Source organism: Meriones unguiculatus, chromosome 6, assembly GCF_030254825.1.
Source record: "Meriones unguiculatus strain TT.TT164.6M chromosome 6, Bangor_MerUng_6.1, whole genome shotgun sequence".
Taxonomy (NCBI): Eukaryota; Metazoa; Chordata; class Mammalia; order Rodentia; family Muridae; genus Meriones; species Meriones unguiculatus.
Window position 1 is genome coordinate 30,366,611 of NC_083354.1, and position 14,568 is coordinate 30,381,178.

The 14,568-nt window shown below is 51.5% G+C and overlaps 1 protein-coding gene across 5 annotated transcripts in view; it reads left to right on the plus strand.

Annotated features, from left to right (window-relative positions):
• Zdhhc3 (zinc finger DHHC-type palmitoyltransferase 3) overlaps positions 1–14,568 on the plus strand; it is a 43,793-nt gene that overhangs the window by 12,044 nt on the left and 17,181 nt on the right. For 4 of the 5 annotated variants that reach the window (XM_021661180.2, XM_021661181.2, XM_060384999.1 and 1 more), the window contains exons 2-3: positions 2,010–2,339; positions 13,714–13,838. In XM_021661180.2, the coding sequence (XP_021516855.2) occupies positions 2,034–2,339; positions 13,714–13,838 (431 nt within the window). In that variant the 5' untranslated portion in view covers positions 2,010–2,033. Of the gene's footprint in view, positions 1–2,009; positions 2,340–6,872; positions 8,355–13,713; positions 13,839–14,568 lie in introns of those variants that run through there. The other variant, XM_060385000.1, reaches the window with a different exon arrangement.

Here is a 14,568-nt window from a genome sequence, read left to right on the forward strand (position 1 = left end):
GACCGTCCACATCGCAGGAAGCTGAGTCATGAGGATCTGTGTCTTCCTTAGTGGTTGGCAATTAGGGTTCAGCAACTTTCTCGAAAGACTCAAAGTAAGCACTTGAGGCTTGCATGTTGCTTCAGCCCCCACCGTAGCTGCGCAGTTCTCTCTCGCCATGCAGAAGCCACCAGAGGCGTAGGGGCAAGCTTCACTGTGACTGGAGCCCAAGTGATACACAGGCAGACCCCGATGGAGAAAGCCTGCCCTGCTCTTCTGTGGTGGGATATTAGCCTTTTATTGGGTTTGGGTTGTAGTTGAGTAGACTTTCGGGTTCAGGTATTTGCTAGGCAAGGGTCTGCCCCCGCCTGCAGTTTCCTACTGCCGGTTAGTCTTTGGAAGGTGAGCCTATAACTTTCAGTGTCTTTCTGTTATTTACGCAGCACCGAGCTGTCCCTCCGCTCTGGAGAAGAAGCCCAAGATTGCTCTGCTAGAAAATCTTGGTTGATGACCAAGAGCCTTTCCATCCACAGTGTGTCTCTACAGTGTGTCACTCTGCCTGAGAAAGTTACCTACTCTGCGTCTGTGACGACTCTCCTCTGAGCACTAGGCGCCTGCTATAGGAAGGTCGCGGTGACTTCTGACCCTGGTGTTCCCTTAGACAGGCCCGTCTGTCTTTAATCTTAGCTGCATTTGGAGCAGAGCTGCGTGTGGATGCGATCAGCCTGAGCAACGTTTCGCTCTGCCCAGCTTTCCCACTTGCATGACCATGCCCTGTTCCATCCAGATGTTCTTTCTGATAGGGAGGAGTACAGGGTAGGCCAGTGGAGCCATTGAAAGCCCCGAGCCTTCAGGAGACCGTGGGGCCAGGGCTGCACGTGGTCATTCCCTCCGCTGAAGGCTGAGTCACTGTGTTACATGCGGCCTTCCATGGCGGCTGTAGCTGAGAATGGTCTGAGCCGTCAGGTTCTCAAGACAAGTGTGGTTGGTGTTGCAGCAAGCTAGCAGCTGAGGTGAGCAGAGGGGGTCTGCGCTCTGTCCTGTAGCCCATTGGGGGTGTATAGGCAAGCAATATTGATTCTTAGTGTTCTCGCTCTCTCTCTTTCTCTAATTATTTAACCAGTGATGGTGGGACATGCCTTTAATCCTAGCACTCTGGAGACAGAGGCAGGCAGATTTCTGAATCCGAGGCCAGCCTACAAAGCTAGTTCCAGGACAGCCAGGGCTGTTACATAGAAAAACCCTGTTCGAAACACCAAAAAGTAAAATAAAATAAAAAAATAATAGTTATCATTTAAATTAGCAAAGTAAGGGTTTCCTTGTGGCAGTTTCACGCTTAATCCATTATGCTTTATTCTGTTGGATTCCCAATTCTTAGTTACTGCATCTCCAGAGATCAGTGTACCTGTCTGAAGCAAGTTGCTCACGTGTTCCTTTTCCAGTGTCATGAGAACACTTGTGTATAGCCAGTGAGCTGTCGGGGTTCAACATGAGCCCCTCCCCCGCCCTCCAGCCCTGGTATCAGCCACCCTGGCGGGGGCAGTCCTCACACATGGACAAACAGTGGTGGGAAATACCTTGAACACATTGTCAACATCTCTGCTCTGCCCCTTTACTCCGAGAGAGCAGAACTCAGAGCTCCCCTCCGTAGAAAGCAGGCCATTTCAGCTCAGCACACCTCTGTTGTACGTGAGAAGTTCCCCAGCGTTTGCTGCCCCAGATTTAATTTAATGGATGTTTGCCTGGTGGTGCTCTCACAGCCAAGGAGACGTAGGCTCTAGCCCCCTCCGTCAGTAGCTGCACTGCTGTCTACACCTGCCCTTGCGGCTGTCAGCCCTCCTCCTTCTTCCCTTCCACGTGAGGTTAGGGAGACATTCCTGCTCGACAGTGGCAGGGACAAGGAAGGCAACTCTCAAGTGAACAAGGTGCCAAGGCAGCGTCTGTTCAGGCATCTGCTCATACACACCGGTTCACTTGGCAGGTGTCGTTATTGCTGGGATAACACCATCTTTCTGCTCCTCTCCTTTCAGATGCCAGTATGGACAGAATAGCTGATGATGCTTGTCCCCACCCATCACTTCCGAGACATTGAGCGGAAACCAGAATACCTCCAGCCAGAGAAGTGCACCCCACCTCCCTTCCCTGGTCCCGCGGGAACCATGTGGTTTATCCGCGATGGCTGTGGCATCGCCTGTGCCATTGTCACCTGGTTTCTGGTCCTCTATGCAGAGTTTGTAGTCCTCTTTGTCATGCTGATTCCATCCCGAGACTACGTGTACAGTGTTATCAACGGAGTTGTGTTCAACCTGCTGGCCTTCTTGGCCCTGGCCTCCCACTGCCGGGCCATGCTGACGGACCCCGTGAGTATGTCTGGGCTCGTTTTGACCGGCCCGCATTTTCTCCCTCTGGCCCTGGCATGGCTGTAGCCCGCATGCTTCCATGGATGTGGGGAATGTGGAAAAAGGACAGCCAGGGCTGGTAGAAAAGTGAGCTGCTTCTTGTTAGAGGTCTTGGGGTGCCGACCAGGGAAGAGGGTCCACACGTGGCTCAGAGTGTGGACCCAGTATCTACACACTGCCGTAGATGTTGTTGACCTGCAGTGTCAGGGTTGATCGGGGAAACCCAGCCTCTGTTAGGAGGGTGCAGTCAGATAACCCTAGAGACGGAGCTGGCTGGTCAAAGCAGAGAGCTGGCTAGGAGAGAGGGAAGAGCTGGGTTAGCTTGATGCTACAGAAAGCCACGTCTACTTTCAGGACAGGCACCAATTTAGTCTTCACTTAGCTTGCACAGATTCCTCTCTTTCTAGGTTGGATTGGGTGGCACACACCTTTAGTTTCGGGGAGGCAGAGGCAAATAAAAGCCAGCCAGGGCTGCATAATGAGACATTTTGTGGTTGGGGGGAAGATTCCTCTCTTTCTGGAAAGCTGGTCAGGCTTGCTTGGTACGATGGCAGATGCCTCTGAGTAGGTAGAACTGTTGTTCTTTTCAGTGAGTGACTTAGACAAGTGTATCAAGCAGGCAGAGGCCATGAGTATTTCTTTTACCCTGGGTTTTCTTGTGTTGTATGGGAAGCACCCACACAGGTAATGTGTGTGGAAGCTTTTCTGTGGGTGGTAGCTGTTAAATTGAGAAAGAAAATTTCTGCTAATGGCCACACAGTTTCTGTAAGCCCAGGGAAGCACAGCACATGAAGGTGGATTGTTGATCCCTCCCACGGAAGGGCGGGTAGAGCTGCCTGAGACCTCGTCTCCTGGGGCCTGTGGACTGATGTTACCTACAGGACAGTGGAACAGTCACCACCCGAGGCAGTGAAGTGCTTGTGTGTTCTTGAAAGTGTCCCATACATAAGGGGATAAAAGAGTGAAAACAAACTAAGGATGTATTCAGAAACGTGTGTGATGGCCTCACTGTTGGAGACAGTAGAGAGGTTACATCCTTCTGTTCTGCTCATAGTTCAGTACCAGCTCTGCTGGAGATACAGGTGAGGACAGTCGTGGCAGAGGTTTGTAGCTCGATGTGGACAAGCAGGGAGGGCTGTCAGTCAGAGGGTGAGAGATGGAGAGCAGAGGGCAGGAGAATCTCCCATGCAGAAAGACAGGCAGTGGCTCCTCTGGGCAGCCTGTTGTTGAGGTGGGAAGACCGTGGGGGATACAGATTTGGGGTCCATGTGGTTAAGGAAGAAGAAATGCATCTAGAACCTCAGCATTTTTTTATTTTTGTTCTTTTTTCCAAGACAGGGTCTCACTATGTAGCTATGGAATTCACTGTGTAGACCAGGTTGGTCTCAAACTCAAAGAGATCTTCCTGTCTCTGCCTCCTAAGTGCTGGGATCAAAGGTGTGTGCCAGTAAGTCTGGCTGTAAGCATTTTTAACTAAAGACCAATGAGAGCAGAGTGTCACTGGACACGGATGGCTACAGCAACAGTGTGTTCTCCTGGGTACCGGTGAGTGGATGAACAGTTGTATTGACCGAGTGCCAGCTCTGCAAGAGGTTCCTTCCTGAACAGCAGGTACAGCTGAGAGTAAGACAGACAGAACCCCTGCCCTCTGGAACCTCACATTGCAGTGATAAACAAGGTGATGGCAGAAATTGCTAAGTGCTGTAAGGAGAGTGAAACAGTAATGGGAGGCTGTAGTAGGCTTTAAAGGGGCACCCTGTTGGGTCAGGGTGATCAGAGCAGGCCTCTATAGTGGCACCTTTGGAACTGACCTGGATGGCATGAAGCTGCAGGCCAGGGCATGCAAAGATTTGCAGGCTGACTCGGGCAGAAGCCAAAAAGATTTTCAGAGGCCTGAGCTTAGAGTATGAGACTAAAGCATCGTGCAGAGGGCACCAGAAGCAGGACCATGATAGACCTTGTAAGCTTCTCAGAATCTTGGGGAGACAGGTGTGATGATATCGTGCTTACGGTGAGATTCAGGCGGGACTTGCAGAAGAATGAGACTAGAGGCATGGGCAGCCGTTTAAGCAAGATATGACACTGACTTGATCAAGGCAGGAGCAGAGAAGTTGTCAAATTTGGAGCTTGTGTTAAGCCACTTATTCTTAGTTTGGCTGCATAGTAAAAATTCCTTGGAGAGCTTTTAAAAGTACTGGTGCCTGCCCCTGCCCTCAGGGGTTCTATTCTGGTCAGTCTAGGGACAGATGTCCAGGTATTGACATACTTGAAAACACCCCTGGGGCCATCAGATTCAGCCAGGCCTAAGGAAAGTTGACAAATGGAGATTGATCAAAGAAAACCTTCACGGCTGGAGATATGGCTCAGAGGTTAAGAGGTTAACTGACTGTTCTTCCAAAGGTCTGAGTTCAATTCCCAGCAACCACATGGTGGCTCACAACCATCTATAGTGAGATCTAGTGGCCTCTTCTGACCTGCTGGCATACGTACATGCAGAATACTGTATAAATAATAAATAAATCTTTTTTTTTTTTTTTTTTTTTAAAGAAAGAAAACCTTCACAGGCACAGTTGTGGGTGCTGGTGCTGCCTATTGCATATGAAAGGCTAGTGGGAACTGCCATATGTATTAGGTGCAAGCAGAGACGTTAGGTGAGCAGTAGAAGCCGGTTGGGATTGGAGGGTGAAAGACGGACTCACTGTTGTGTGGAAGGCATTGAGGTTGGGGGCCAGGAGGCTTCTCCTGGCATGTGGGCTCTCCTGCTTGCTGCATGGAGGCCTCTCCAGGGACCTCAGCAGCCCCTGCAGCAGAACCTGATTTTCACCTTGCTTTGTGGCTCAGTTTCCAAGTCTAGGTAGCAGTTTAAGTTTCTTTCCTGTTGCTGTGGTAAACTGCTCTGACAAAAGCAACTTTGGAGAAATTTATTTTAGCTTACAGTTCAGTCTATTATAGCAGGGAAGTTAATGCAGGAGATTCTGGAAGTTCCTATACACAGTCAAAAGCAGAGAGCAACAAGCGAATGCATGTATGCTTGCACAGAGCTTACTCTCTATGTTCTTACACAATTCAAGACCCAAACCCAGGGAATGATACTACCCACTTTGGGCCAGGTCTTTCCATAGTGATTAATGCAATCAAAATAGTCGTCTGCCCTCAGCCCTCCAGACATAGTCCAAAGGTCAACCAGATGTAGCCGGCCCCACATTGAGACTCTCTTTCAGGTAATTCTAGACTGATGCTTAAAATTAACCATCACAGTATGTGAGAGCCAGGGTCCTGAGCTTCAGGTAGCTCCCCATAGATGTAAATGAAGAATCAGTGAGGGAAAGATTTACAGCATGCCAGCTGGGTGAGCTATCTCAGGATCTTCACGCCTCTGCCTGAAGCACGTGATGACTTACGCAAACGCATATGTAAAGCAGAGATGTGGAGCTTACCGGTGGGGCCGGCAAGGCCCTGGGGCACCCTGGCTGCTAGGAAGCAAGTTGGGAGAGGACACAGATCAACCAGGGGCTCCTTGGTAATCAGTGAATGGAGTGTTTCTAGCGTGGAGTCACGGTGTGCTCTGGGAGTTTCCTAATGCAGAGGAGATGACAGCTTTTATCTCAGCAGTTATTATTGTCCATAATTTTGAAGAAGCAACTTCTACCCTGAGGTCATAAATAATATTTGCATTGTGTGTCTTTTTAGTTGGCACTGAGAAGGGTGGGGAGGGAGGAAGAGAAGGGGGGGCAGGAGAAGAGGAGGGGTGGGGAGGGAAGAAGAAGAGAAGGGGAGGCAGGAGAAGAGGAGGGGTGGGGAGGGAAGAAGAAGAGAAAGGGAGGCAGGAGAAGAGGAGGGGTGGGGAGGGAAGAAGAAGAGAAAGGGAGGCAGGAGAAGAGGAGGGGTGGGGAGGGAAGAAGAAGAGAAAGGGAGGCAGGAGAAGAGGAGGGGTGGGGAGGGAAGAAGAAGAGAAGGGGAGGCAGGAGAAGAGGAGGGGTGGGGAGGGAAGAAGAAGAGAAGGGGGGCAGGAGAAGAGGAGGGGTGGGGAGGGAAGAAGAAGAGAAGGGGAGGCAGGAGAAGAGGAGGGGTGGGGAGGGAAGAAGAGAAGGGGAGGCAGGAGAAGAGGAGGGGTGGGGAGGGAAGAAGAGAAGGGGAGGCAGGAGCAGAGGAGGGGTGGGGAGGGAAGAAGAGAAGGGGAGAAGAGGCAGGAGAAGAGGAGGGGTAGGGAGGGAAGAAGAAGAGAAAGGGAGGCAGGAGAAGAGGAGGGGTGGGGAGGGAAGAAGAAGAGAAAGGGAGGCAGGAGAAGAGGAGGGGTGGGGAGGGAAGAAGAAGAGAAGGGGAGGCAGGAGAAGAGGAGGGGTGGGGAGGGAAGAAGAAGAGAAGGGGAGGCAGGAGAAGAGGAGGGGTGGGGAGGGAAGAAGAGAAGGGGAGGCAGGAGAAGAGGAGGGGTGGGGAGGGAAGAAGAAGAGAAGGGGAGGCAGGAGAAGAGGAGGGGTGGCCTCCCAGATAATTGCCGTACCACTCCCAGCGGGGACCTTCTCATCCAGATGTAACACTAGAACAGCTCAGCCATGGCGGCTCTCTGGACCATCCAGGACTTAGTTGTTGACTCCAGCACAACAGTAGTTGAGTCCACACAGCAAGGGGAAAAGAGAACTTATTCAAGTGTGTGGAAAGCAGAAATGGTGCTGTTTGAAGCTAAAGAAGAGAAAGTCCTGTTAACAGAGAAGACAGCTGGACAAGGGACACATGTACTCAGCCCTCCTCTGGGCTGGGTGTGCATGGTGAGGAGAGGTGGTGTGGTGCCTGATCTCACTGTGCTGTCTTGGTGTGCTGAGGTTGTGCAGTCACCATGGCGTGTTTCTGGGTTCTGGAAGTCTGGAATGGCTGCATTCGCCCTTGGTTGTTCCCCAGGTCCAGAGTGTATCTTCGGGATAGATATACTAAAGTTGGCAGGATTCCCACCCTGGTTCTCTACCCTGGAGAGTGAGGGCGATTGTGGTTGAAAAGGCCAGGTCAGGTGGAAGCCATTGGAGTGGCCTCTACTAGGGAAAATAGCCAGCCAAAACCAGTATTGCCTCCCTGGAGAACTGCAAAAAAATTGGTGCCACCATCAAGGACATGGAAGGTACAGGAATGGTGGCTTCCACCACATCTTCCTTCAGCTCTTCTATTTGACCAGTGCAGACAGATAGATTATGAAGAATGCCATTTGACTATCACAGACTTAGTCAAGTAGTGGCTCTGGCTGCAGCTTCCGTGGCACGTGTGATGTCCCTGCCTGAGCCGGTTAACATGTCTCCTGGCCTGTGGTCTGCTGCTCCTGAGTCAGCACAGGCCTCGTCTCACTGCCTGCCTATGAGGACCACCAGAGCATCGTGCGGCCTCGTCTCACTGCCTGCCTTTGAGGACCACCAGAGCATCGTGCTTCCGTTTGGCAAGGCCAGCAGTATACCTTTACCTCAGGGTATATTAACTTTCCAGCCTTGTGTCATAACTTAGTTCAAAGGGAGCTTGGATCATCTCTTCTACAAAATATCACACTGGTCCAAAATATTGATGACATGTTGATTAGACCAAGTGAGCAGGAGGTAGCAACTGCTTTGGACTTGTTGCTAACACATATGAACACCAGAGGATAGGAAATAAATCCAGTCAAAATTCAGAGGCCTTCTACCTCTGTAAGATTTCTAGGGAGCTAGGGCGTAGGGCACATAGAGACATTCCTTCTAGGGGAAAGGTTATTTTATTGCCTGGCCCTTCCCACCACCAAGAAGAAGCACGTTTGAGCCTGTTTGATTCTGGAGACAGCACACTTGGTTATGTTACAAGTGACTCCGAAAGCTGCCAGCTCTGAGCGGGACCTGGAATAGAAGGCTCCTCAGCAGACCCAAGCTGCTGACCACTTGGGCCATGTGATCCAGCAGACTCTGGTAACTGAAGTCGCAGTGGCAGATAAGGGTGCTGTTTGGAGCCATCGGCGTGCCCCTACAGGTGACTCGCAGAAGAGACCTTTGGGATTTTGGGGTGAGGCTCTACCGTCATCTGCAGACAGCTGTTCTCCCATTGAGAGGCAGCTCTTGGCCTGCCACGGAGCCTTAATGGAAACTGGCCATTTGATAATGGGCCACCAAGTTACCATGCAACCTGAGCTGCCTCTCATGAGCTGGGTATTACCTGACCCACCCAAGTCATAAAGTAGGATGTTCACAGCAGCAATCCGTTATCAAATATAAGTGATATATGTGTGATTGGGCCCAAGCAGGTCCTGGGGCACGAGTAAGTAATGTGAAGAAGTTAGTTGCCCAAATGCCTCTGGTGTGTAGAGGAGGCACCTTGAAGACAGCCTGGACTTGGGAACTCCTCCTGTCTTGCAGCCTGCCCTTCCACCCCTTCACCCCCTTGCTTTCTCCACCTCTTCCTTTCCAGATACAGATACATTTTGTTTCTGCGTTCTGGGGCAGTGTCTTTCCCAGACACTGGAAAGCGAGGCACAGTCCCTGCTGCCGGGGTGCTTAAAGCTACCCATTGCACAGCTGCCGAGGTTGCACAACCTCTCTCCTTGGCCCTGACCATTTCTTAACCCATAATTTAGCTCCAGTGTGAGAACTGAGGAGAGGTGGAGCGTAAACCTCTCAGAGCACAGAGGAGACTGCCTGCCAGTGCTCCGCGGCAGGTCCCCGGAGCCCGCGGTTGTGAACCAGCCTCTGTGACTGTGCAGAGGTCACACCGGGCTCAGCTAAATGTACCCAGGATTTCTCTGTGGAGACTCCATCTGGGTGTGTTCCCTTAGCTGGGTGGGATCATCCGGGAGCAGTGTAGGACTCAAAATCCTCTTTATGTCACGGAGCTCTTCACACCTGCCTCTGAACAGTCCTCAAAGCCAGAAGACAGCCTTCCTCGCTCTAGAGAGGGAAAGGGACCCTGGCTGTGCTCACCCACCTCCAGCTTTGACAGAGAGGCCACCCTTTTCCTGGAGGTGCTAACTGAGAGGGGTTGTTTCCATGGCGCCCTCCCTGAGAGAGCAGTCTCCTGCCGAGAGCGGACAATGGTGCCAGTCCTTGAGACCATTTAAAGAACCAGTGATGCACATTCTTCTCAGAGTTGTTATCTTCAGTTATGTGTACATATGCGTCTAAGTGGGAGCGTGTGCAGCTGTCCCGGTGTCTGTGGAGGACAGAGGAGTTGGGTTCCTCCTGGAGCTAAGGTGTGTGAGCCGCCTCATGTGGGTGTTGAGCTCAGGTCCTATGCAAAAGCAACAAGTAATTTTTACCACTGAGCTGTCGTTCCAGCTCCATTTATTTCTTTTTTGCAATAGTTTTTTCGTTGTGTAGCCATGGCAGGCCTGAAACTCACTATGTAGATCAGGCTGGCTTTGGACTTATAGAGACCCCCTCTCCCCCATCACTGTGTATTACCACACCAGCTGCTGCTGCTGGTTTTCTTCCTTTATAAATTCAGTCTCTCATTTGGAGTTTGTCGCTGCTGCTTTCCCTTTGTGTGCTCTAGACACTGTAACAAGCCTGATTGTCTTGTTTTAATCTTCTTATTCATGTACTGTTTATACAGTCATTGACAGTACAGTGTGATAGTGTTAAAGCAATAAAGAAAAGAAACCTTTTCTAAGTCTCTTAGTAAAACTGCCTGGTAAACATGTTTGTGTCTTGAGTGTTGCCTGGGCCTGGATCCTCAGTCTGCTGCCTCATAACAACATTGACTTGGGATTTGTCTTGTTCTGCTCCACTCACTTCTGCTATAAAATGGGGGATCATGTAGTCTCTGCCTCCTCATAGATTTGTTGTCAGAATTAACTGACAAAATGCTTTCAGTCACAAAACATTTGGAACTGTGCCTATAGTTTATAAGCACTCAATGAATGTCTGTTGTGTCATTATTACTGAGCTTGGGTGTATTGAATGCAGGCCTAATGCCAGGCCCTGAGCAGTTTCCTGGGCTATAGGTTGAAAATCATTGTCTCTGTCCTCTTGGAACTTTATAGTCCTGTTGGAGATGTACTGTGTAATTTTATGGTATGTGTTAGAATACCAGTGTAGACTGTGGGAGTCAAAGTTGCCTGCAGGTCCTGCTATGCGAGGTGCCCCAGGTTCAGCCTGTCAGGAAGACAGAAGGTGCTGTGGTGATCTTGAAAGGGTACAGAGGACTTTGAATACTTCCTGCCAAGCTTCCTGGAGGGGTTTAGGTGGTGCTGACATGTCCTCGGGCCAGAAGAGACGCTTGATGTGTGTGGTGCCTTTTCAAAAGTCCAGGCATATGCAGGCCAGCATTGTCAGGAGACTGGGGCCAGGTGTGGCCTCTGCATCTGTCTTGCCCGGAAGCAAATACTCCGTGGTCCCCAGACAGCTAGAGAGCTTTCTGCCGGGAGTCATGTGGCCATTCAGAATTCAGAATGTCTGCCCTGGAAATAATCAGAGGCAGGCAGGGCTGGGAGAGGTAGTTCTAGGTGCAAGTAGCCTGGTGACAGGGAGGCAGGGTGTAGCAGACCGAGAAGGCCTGACGATGGCCACTAGTTTTCTAGCCTGGGTGACAGGTGGCAGCCCCAAAAGCGCTCGGCAGGAGGGCAGAGGACATGCCCCAGCAGCTTCTCTGTGCGTCTCATGGGCTTGAGGTAGCCAGGTTTATCTGTGATGGAGCTGATGCATAGTGTTCATGGTTTACGTGTTCACAGCCTACTGTGTAGCGAGAGCAAAGGCTTGTAGAATGTGCTTCATGGTATAGGTAATCCTTCTCTTGGGTGATCAAGTCAGGTTTTTTCTGTTCCTTTTTCTTATCTGTAATTTCTTCTTTAAAAAAAAAAAAACATAAGCAAGAATTTATCACTTTGGAAATAAGAGGCAAAGCAGGTGTGTTTGGCTGTGTAGGCTGTGGAGTTCTGTAAGCTTCAGTGCTTTCCATGGTGGGTAAGGATAGAGGGCCAGTGTCTCAGCACGCCTTCCCGTCCATCCACCAGTGGAGGACGACACTCAGCAAAAACAGAGTTCCTCTCCGTGAGGCGGTAACAGTTTCCACAGTTCTGAGATTAAGCACAAAAGTATGGAAGAGCCAATTCTGCGATGGTGGGGGTGGCGAGGGGCTACCAGAAGCTTCAAGGCACTTGTATCACAGTCTCCTCACCAGGCCAGCAGGGCCTTGGCTGGGACTGGAGCAGGTGGCCGGCCAGGTGCGGCCTTGCCCTGATGGGAACAAGTCTTCTGGGAGGTTTATGTAATTGGAAGCACACCAGAGAGGCCCATTTTCAGGAAGGCTCTAATCACCAACTGACTAATAAGCAATAATAAGACTATTACATGAGGCTCTGGTACCTTTACGAAGGGGCTTCCTGGGGCAGTCCTGTGTGGGCTGAGATTTGAAGGAAGTTCTGGGGGCTGGGACCTTCACCTGGTACTTCCCCAGCCTGCCTCACTCTGTGTCTGTTCACCCTGCAGCACCCATTGTAGCCCGTTTCCAGTGCAGAACTGTTTGCTCAGCATCTGCAGTCACTTCAGCTGGAGTCTGTTCCTGCGGAGCGTGTTCTTGGCATTTCTCTAAGCTCTTCCCTTCCTAAAATTCTTCTATAGGATAGAGATTGACAGCTAGTTCTTGTCCATGCACTGGTCTGTTGCAGTTTGTCAGTCTTAGTTGGGGCGGGGGAGGAGAGGGGGGTTCTGTGACGCTCCCTCCTCCGAGGTCTCTCTGGACCCTGTTAGAGCGGTGTGCAGCACAGGCATCCAGGCATCCAGGCATCCAGGCATCCAGGCATCCAGGCACCCAGGCATCCAGGCATCCAGGCATCCAGGCACCCAGGCTTGGCTCTGCTGCCTTTGCACAGCATTGCTGCTTAGCGTCTGAGCACGCTGTAGAGCTCCGTGGCTCAGTGTTGGTACAGTGCTGCACTCTGAATGTGTGGCCGTATGCCGAGCACTCTGCTGTGGAAAGCCCCGTCCAAGCATCTCCCGTGAATGTCCTGTGTGCAGTAACCCTTGGCAGTCATGCCAGGCGTTGGATAAGTGGGTCCTGGCTCACTGTTAGGAAGCAAAGGCACACTGATGGCACCTGTCAGGGCCACACCACTGTCAAGTGTGGGACTGAGACTTAAAACAGACCTAGGTAGTGCCCCTGTGCTGTGCCACCAACTGCTTTCTCTTCTTGACCCGCGCTCGCAGCCATCCTGCTGGACACCTTTTCCTGGGTGTCCTACAAGTACTTGAAGCTTGGCAGACACCAGCCGTCCTGGTCAGCTTCTTTCAGCTTGTCTCTCTGGTGCTCTGTGTGGCTCACAAGTTTACCAGCGGCTGAAAGGCTCACTCCGTGTTGGTGTCTCTCTCCTCTGCTGTCACCATCCCAACTACAAGTTCTGTTCTAAATTCTTTATCTTGTCTAGCATCTGAGTTTCCCTTCCACTTCTGCTGTATCCTTAGTGAACCATCAGTCGTCGCTTAGTCCATCTTATCAGGCTCACAAAGCAGAGGGGCCTAAGCTTCTGCCTGTAATAGTGATGACCCTGGGCGGCCCAGAGAGCAACCCCATCCCCACCCTCAGCCTGGGGCCCGGCATGAGCTCTGCGGTTTCTTCCTTCCCATGCTCTGCAGCATGCCCTTCTGTTTCTCAGAGGCCCATAGACATTAGTGTCTTCAAGCTTCTGTCCCCTGGCTTTTAGTCATTGGCTGCTGCTTCCTCTGATCTCTCAACACAGTAAGTCTACAGCACACCTACCGTGCACCTGTGGGGAGGCAAGCAGGAGGTGGACATGTGGGAGGAAAACAACAGAAGTCCTGGAGACGGTCCACAGTGACAAATGGGGAGCCCAGGGCTTAGCTCCAGGTACTTGGAGGCTCTGGCCATTGAGATCCTGCACAAGTCGGTGTTCTGTCTGTGTCCTTCCAATCACCTGGGTGCAGAGTACCGACAGCATCGTGGAGTAGTGTGTCAGACACCACAGGCCCTGGCTCCCATCACTGCATTCGGAAGAGCCACCCTGCAGAACAGTCACACAGGTGAAGAATACAGCAGAGCAGCCCACTGAATGTCAGGCAGCTTGCTTGCGGGAGAAGTGAGCTGCGGGTACAACACTTGCCAGTGGGCCGTCCCAAAGGCAGCGCTCTCCCCAGGAAGCAGAACAGTCATTGAGTCAGACTGCTACCAAGATAGTCCCAGGGGTGGAGAAGAATGGAGCAACTAAAACAGTGTTAGCAAATGGGGACAAAAAGTTCATCCGTGTGGCCTGCTGCCATTCCTTGGGGAAACTCTTTGTTTGTGTTGAGGTGGTCTGGAACACAGAGCCTGTGTGTGTGGGCTTGGGCATGATTGCCTCCACTCCAGAGTAACAGCTGACCTGATGCCTTTCCTGTTCTCCTAGGGGGCAGTGCCCAAAGGAAATGCCACTAAAGAGTTCATCGAGAGCCTTCAGCTGAAGCCTGGCCAGGTGGTGTACAAGTGCCCCAAGTGCTGCAGCATCAAGCCCGACCGGGCGCACCACTGCAGGTACCGTCACCCCACGGGGCCACACTGGGACTCTGAGTGGCCCACCAGGCAGGGAGTGACCACTAGGGCAGAAAGGGCATTTGTCTGCGCCAGAGGCGCCTGATGCAGCCTCAGTTCAGGGTCCATAAGGTCAGCTCTGGCAAGCCTGTCAGCAGCTCTCAGGCTCTCCTGAAGCACGGTCGCAGAGCTGGTGACAAGCACAGCTCTCAAGCAGACGCCTGCTTCCCGGGTTTTTACAGCCATTTCCTTTGTGTCGGCCAGGTTCCTTCAGCCTTCTTGATGAGAAGACATCTAGCTAAAAATTGCCTTTTTCTCATTATGAGAGATCTATAAATGGAACTTACAGAGACCTAGAGTGTTTGGTTATTTTTACAACATGATAATGTTTGGAGTGAGGAGGGTTTGGAGGAATTTGCTTCGCCAGCCTGAGACACTGTAGGGAGACAGATGTTGTGTGACCATGAGGTCGCTGAGTGGCTGAAAGGTGTTTCCTGTGCAGCCTCAGAGAAAGGAGCTGTCTGTCACTCAGATGTCAGCCCCCCCCTCAGTCTACCCTGTCACCTCATCACCAATGTCATTTCCATCTTCACAGCCACCCCTAGAGAGAAGAGACTGTTGGATGGGCAATGCCCTAGATGGGGAGGCTAGCCTCACGGTGTCAAGTGACTGCTTTAAGGTCACACAGCGAGTGGATACATGAGACGGGTCTGGATCGTGCCCATTCTGGCTC